This window comes from Apaloderma vittatum, unplaced genomic scaffold (genome assembly GCF_000703405.1).
Source record: "Apaloderma vittatum isolate BGI_N311 unplaced genomic scaffold, ASM70340v1 scaffold2177, whole genome shotgun sequence".
Classification (NCBI taxonomy): Eukaryota; Metazoa; Chordata; class Aves; order Trogoniformes; family Trogonidae; genus Apaloderma; species Apaloderma vittatum.
In genome coordinates, this window is record NW_009725536.1 from 7660 (window position 1) to 14461 (window position 6802).

The 6802-nt window shown below is 44.1% G+C and overlaps 1 protein-coding gene across 1 annotated transcript in view; it reads left to right on the forward strand.

The window, feature by feature from the left end:
- The window catches only part of LOC104276557 (solute carrier family 22 member 2-like), a gene marked incomplete at its 5' end in the record, with an annotated part of 8116 nt that extends 4921 nt beyond the window's left edge, over window positions 1-3195 (forward strand). Inside the window, 7 exons of the mRNA XM_009872928.1 lie at window positions 79-193; window positions 299-405; window positions 522-736; window positions 1177-1285; window positions 1658-1770; window positions 2594-2693; window positions 3138-3195. Coding sequence (XP_009871230.1) covers window positions 79-193; window positions 299-405; window positions 522-736; window positions 1177-1285; window positions 1658-1770; window positions 2594-2693; window positions 3138-3195 — 817 coding nt within the window. The remainder of the gene's footprint in view (window positions 1-78; window positions 194-298; window positions 406-521; window positions 737-1176; window positions 1286-1657; window positions 1771-2593; window positions 2694-3137) is intronic.
- Between the last annotated feature and the right edge of the window lie 3607 nt (window positions 3196-6802).

Sequence of the window (6802 nt, forward strand, 5' to 3'; positions counted from 1 at the left end):
GTTCCACAGTCTCAATACACAGGAGCAGTATGTGGGCTTTATGTTTTGGTATATAATAACATCCACCTCACATTGTAGGTGCCTCCCAGAGTCTCCCAGGTGGCTGATATCTCAAGGAAAAAATGACAAAGCTATGAAAATTGTCAGGCATATGGCTAAAACAAATCGAAAAAAGATGCCTTCCCATTCTGAGGTGAGCTCAGGGTTTGCTTGTGCAAGTAAGTAAGCATTACGTTAGTATCTTCTGTCAGTTTCTCCCAGTAGAAACTTACTGTACTGTGTACTGACTCTTCTGCAGGATATTAAATTTGAAGAGGAAGATGCTGGAAAGCAGAGCCCTTCACTCCTTGACCTCGTCCGGACACCACAGATGAGAAAAAACACATTCATTTTGATGTACAACTGGTAAGAAGATAATGTTGGATAACTATTTTTGAAGCTCAGGTTTTGAAGGATCCAGCAGGTCATAGACCTCTGTACTCTGACTGACTAACAAAGCTGGGATGCCCTTCTCTGCCTAGGTTCACAAGCTCCATTCTCTACCAGGGACTCATCATGCACATGGGAGTAGCTGCTGACAATGTGTATCTGGATTTCCTCTATTCTGCACTTGTTGAGTTTCCAGCTGCCTTCATCATCATCGTCACAATTGACCGTGTTGGGCGGCGCTACCCCTGGGCTGCAGCAAACCTGGTGGCTGGAGCCGCCTGCCTTGCCACAGCCCTGATCCCAAATGGTGAGTCACCTGGGTGAGGCCATGTGATGGTTTCCCACCCCAGTGTAGCCCCCTGGGAACAGCACTCACCTCTCCTTCCCTCCCTTTCCCCAAGGTCCAACTCCAAATTTTCACAAACCTATGCCCATCATCGGTTCCCGCCTCCCTGACTTTTAGTGGCACTCCTCATGCGGCAGAAGTGAAATGAGGTCGATCTGTAGGACTGCGAATGATAAATCTCAAAGCATCCGTGTCCCTCATGCTGCTTTGGGAGGGTCCCTGTGCCACAGCTCGTGCAGTGCTGACTGTTCCCATTCCCTTATTCACACAGGTGAAACAAGGCCCCTTAACATCAAGTGATGTGGGATCAGACATCCTGCTAAAATAACACTGATGTATTAATTGACACCTGCTAAATCTCTGGGAGACTTTTAAACGTGTTGAACACATTTTCTCTGCAGACATGCATTGGCTAAAAGTGATTGCTGCTTGCATCGGGAGAATGGGAATCACAATGGCTTTCGAAATGGTTTGCTTTGTAAACACTGAGCTGTATCCAACGTACATCAGGTAGGTGCATCCTCCTCTCCATTGACATTTTGACTAGAAACAAGTAGTTTAGGCCAATGTGTATGTTATGCTTTTTGACAGATTATATTATCCCCAAATGCTTCAGAGCTACACAAGTCCTGTTGAACATGAAGTAGGTGAAGCACAATTAAAATGCTTTATAAAGGTAGATTAATAAAGAAAACAAATGTGCTTTAAGGCAAGTGGAAACTCATGTGACTGAATGAAAGCAAAATGTGGAGACAAGCATGGCGCATGAGGGATCTGAAGTCCCACACAGTGATTTGTTCTGCGCAAAAGTCAGAGTTGTGATCTCTCCCTTTCCATCAGCAGTACTCTGACGCTAACGTGATCTTTCTGCTGTTGAACTAGAAACCTCGGAGTGATGATCTGCTCCTCCTTGTGTGATATTGGTGGAATCATTGTCCCATTCATTGTTTACAGACTGGTGGAAGTCTGGCATGATCTGCCACTGATAGTCTTCAGTAAGTGCCACTTTACGTTTTGATGAGATTAATATTTGATGGATTAAAATCTGGGGAATTACTGCTCTTCTGTGAGGTATATTGTCTTAGTCCAGAAGCCAAAACCTCTGTCTTCACATAATTGCCTATTTAATGGACAGTCAGCTCTGTTACTAGACAGACACTCATTAACTGGCTATTCTCCAGCTATTTAGAATCAGGATGGCAAATAAATACAAGATGAGTGTTTGCAGACTAATGACTTGAACTCTTAGGTCAGGATCTGCAAACCTTTTCTGAATCTTTAGATCAGCGCACTATTTATAAAAAAATATTCTTGAATGGCAACAAGCTGTTTTTAACACACAGGACATTTAGGAAGATGCTTAGTAGATTTAAAACACAGACAGTAAACTTATGCAAAGTAGGCAGCAGAAATTATCAGTGGAGAATTTAATCACACTCTATAGAGGTTAATACACTCTGCATGTATTTTTTAATCTTATATGAATAGCAGAAAAAAAATATTGCATTTCCTCACATAGTCTCAGAGAAGAAAGGATTCTTTCCTCTACAAAGGAAGGATTGGCTGTCCAGTTAGAGATGCCCTAGTTCAATGTATGACTTGCAGCTGAGCTTGGCTCCTTGCTGTCTCCCTGTGGCAGCCACATCCTCCAGAGGTGGCATGATGGTTTTGCATATAGAGCCTTGATGTGCACATCTAGTAAATGATATTTTATTTTGTTCTTCATATGACTCCTTTGTGTCAGGCAGTATAAAATGGTGTATACGCTGGGAATTTGTACAGACTAATGAGCTTTTTGTGCACCTGTTCAATTTGAAGCTGTTCTTGGTTTGATTGCTGGTGGATTGGTGTTGCTTCTACCTGAAACTAAAGGAAGAGTTTTGCCGGAGACTGTTGAAGATGTTGAAAACTTTCACAGGTGAGTTAGGATGATGAACTCTTAGCCTGGGCGTTACTTGGCTGCTTCCTGTGCCTTCAAGAAGTTGCTAGTTAATTCCCAGACTCTAGCTGGAGAGATTTTTGGACTCTCTTTTTATTTCTTGTATACCTAGGCATCTGAAAACAAGCGGCATGGCCTATGCATAGCTGTACTAGTCCCTCAAACCTGCTGCAATGCTACTATAAATGTTATTTTTGCTTAAAAAGAACTGTGGAACAGAAAAAGGACAGTCTTGATAATAGCTACTTATGTGGTGGGTGAAGCACCAGTATCTACTGAGGGGCCAGAGAAAACATAGAGGATTTGAGGACTATATGCTTGTTCACTCTGAGGGAGAGACAGAGCAAGTTAAGAACTTGAAGTTAGGTGCTCACTGAGCACCTTCATTCCTGATTTGCTGCTCATGTCATGTTATTCTTGCAGGAAAAGTTCTCCAAAGACCAAAACAATCTATCTCCATGTCCAAGCATCAGAAGACTGAAGAAAGCATAACTTTCTGGACAGGCTACTGTAGGATGGAAAGGCAAACTGGAATAAACACTCTCTCAGAAGTCTTGCCTCATTTTTGGCTGCCTATCCTTTAGTTACAGTATTTGGGTTTTTCTGATGGGATTGCTCCTATTACTGCATAGCTGTTTCCCTCTATGTACCCTGTAAGTATGTTTCAAGGCTGGGAAATTTTCACACCAGCTGCGTGTACCTCAACACAGGGACAGTTCTTAACGTGGGGATGGTGAGGTCCATCCCAACAAAACTGAGGTGACTACAAACCTTATACAGTCTTGTTAGAACTCTTTTTGTGTTTGTTTTGCTAACCCATATGTTATCGTGTTTGTGTGAGTTCCTGTGCCTACACAGTAGCTCTCATTGTGGATTTTGTTGGATTTGTACAAGGATGGGCATGTGGCAACTCCAAAGCAAGAGAAGGGGTGCATAGGAGAAGGACTCATAGTCCTTCATAAGGTAACAGCTTCATTCAGCCACTAAATCGTCTTGTTAAACATCATATTCCTAGTGAATAATCTGCAGAATTTTGTTAAAAAGCATATTCTGAGACTCCAGATGGGGCAAAAGCATTACAGCTACCAGGGAGGAGGGACTGAGAGCCCACCAGTCCTTCTCCACTCCAGGCTTAGGATGGGACTGGGGCCAGGACACAGCTGTACCTCTACATATTTGAAGGGAGCAGCCCTGCAGTGGTAGCCAGGCTTAGGCTTGGGGACCTACAGGACTCTGAACAGAGAGCATTAGGGACAACACTGGATCTGCCAAGAAATATCCAACACCTTTCACAAATTTCCTAGTACATCCCACTGAGCACCCTTAACAGACTTGTTGCAGAGGAAAACAGACACAAGAGTATTGTGGCTTCCCTTCCCTGTTTCTGTTGGTGGCCCCTAACAACTGCTGGGAAACACTGTTTTTCAACAAGGATGCTGTAAGCAGGACACAAAATACTGATGCCCTTTAATTACCATCTGCAGGGAGAGCGCCCAGCTGAGCCAGTTGTTGTTGGACTCTTGCAGGCAGGGTGAAATTCCTCCAGAATTGCTTCCTGGTGCAGTAGTAGGGTGACCTTGCCCTTGCTTTCAACTGGCCTGAGCCTCATTTAACGTTCAGTGTAGCTGTGAGGGCCTCAAAGGCAGAGAAGCATGTTGTCCAGTGAAGCAGGGCCATGATGAGATTGCTCTGAGAAGACCAGGGTTGGATGTGGAGTGACATGATTTTGGCCCAGGCACTTGCAAAACTAGTATTTACTTCATGGTCAGAGGGGAACAAGCTGGTCCTGAGATGGGCAAAGAGGGACAGCGGGGAAGTAATTAAGTGTCCTGTGGAGCTGGTGTCTTGCTGTGGTTGCAGAGATGTCTCTGCTCCACAACAAATGAAATCTATTAGAACAGCTTTGTTACAGTTCATTGACTTGAAATATGTTGAAAACTGCAAAAGGAAAATGAGGGAGGCAGCAAGAATTCAAGCAAGACAAATGCTGGGATGAATAAATAAGTAACTGCAGAAAGTGGCTCTCATGACCCTGCTGTTGCCACAGCAGGAGTTGCAGAGGTGGCAGATTCTGTCATGCCTTCGCTTCACAGTTGCCTACAAGTTATATTTGCTTTTCCTTCTAGTGGCACCTTAATGAGCACAGGGGCAAAAGTGCTTCATCAGTTTCCCTGCTGGTGACCTCGTCCATCCATGTATTGCTTCCTGGAGCTGGGAAGTCAATGAAACACATCAACTCTGGTCCAGCTGCACAGGGCTGCTCTCAAAGCACAGAGAGCTTTTATGTCCTGAGTGTGTGGTGGATCTCCTCCAGAGGGTGCGACAAGCTGCCACCTTCCCTTCCCCTTATAGGAGCTGAAGCTTGTCTGCTCCTGGGGCTGCTGGAGGTAACCAGCTCAGTGGCAGGGCTGATCCTGGAGCTTGGGAAGAAGAACTTCAGGGCCCAACCATGGGGTCGCCCAGGCAACCCCAGGACAGCTTGGACAGGACTGTGTCCAGGTTAATGAGACTGATCTTTTAAGATAGCAGCTAAGAAATACTGGGCTATATAAGGACTGTAAGCACAGTAAAATCTTCATGTTTCAGGGTGCCCACTGGCCTTCAGTAACCTCAGGTTTTGAAATGAGTTGTTCTTTACTTCTGCAAAGTTTCTGGTGTTCTCCCTGGCATCATCTGATGGACAGCCTGGCTGCAGTTGTGGCTGAGGTCAGTGCTTTCTATGCACTACGTTTGTCCTCTGCTGTTGCTGTCAGCACCAACATCCAAATAACACCATGCTGGCATAGCTGCTATTTGGGGACTCCAGTGCTAATTTTGCCCTATCAAATGCAGCTATAGGATCTGCAGTGTATCAGAGACTCATTAAGGCTTCTTGTCTGCAAGTTGTAATCTTAATACGTGTTTTTGGTCAAGGTGTTCTTGTGTGCATGTGTTCATGAATTGGCAGGAAAACACATCCTACAGGTCAGTGCAAAGCTTATGTGGTTTCCGGCTCCCCTGCTTGTTGTGTGATCAGAACAATGGTGTGCTAATTTTATTTGCAGCTTGCTCTAATCCCATCCCTACCGTATTTACATTCAGTAAATATTTTAAAATATGAAGAAATTGAGCTTTTTCCCAGAGCTGGGACTGTGCAGGAGACAAACCGATATCCAGAAAATATACATTAGTTGATGAATAGAATGTGAATCACATTTTAAGTGCTTCCTGAGGGCTGTGGAGAGGATCCTTTAACCTTCAAAAGCACTATAGCGGTGACTCTTCAGCACTTTATTGAGGGAGATTCTACTTAAAAAGCCATATCATTTTTACCCTTATTTTTTTGGCTCATCTTCCCTCCACCTCCCCTTCCCCTGCCTCAGTCCTTATCCCTTATGTCTGTTTTGGAGTTTGGCTATGAAAAAGCCAAGCTCATGATATTAGAAAATCAATTATGCATAAACATGAATATGCTTAATATGCAGTCCACAGTATCCTGTTACTTGTTTATGCCACTCCCAGTGTGTGTCTGTAATAGGTCTTTCTCCTGCCACACTGTCAGTGATCCCCCGATGTCCTGAGGCTTTGCTGCCAACAACTCCTCTTCACCTTCCTTTTCATTTTCCAGCTTGCCTAATATCCACTGAAATTCTGGAATGTCAAAGCTTAAAAGACAGTCTGGATGTAGAAATCCTTGTTTTTTCTACTTATTTCTCTTGAAGAAGAGTGGTAAACTGGGACAGAAGAGGGACTTCTGGATGCCCCGGGCTCCTGAATTGAGCTCTGCAGTGGTCCTGCTGGGAAACAGGAGCCATCCCATGATGATTCAATGATTCTGTGAAGCTGATCTGCTGGACATCTGGAGCCATGGACCAGCTGACACACCAAGATTTTAAGGTATGTAGGGGAAATTGTGACAGTAAATCAATTATTATTTACACACTTACTTTCATGCAGAATCAAGTGTAGCCTGGAGGAGGTAAGTTGGGTTCACAAATATGCTTCTGCTCACTACAGAAATGAATTGTGAGTGAGCAGCCGGAAGAGATTTTTAGCTTTGTAACAAGCCGAAGAAAGTGTTTCTTCATGAATTTCCCACTCATGCTGTG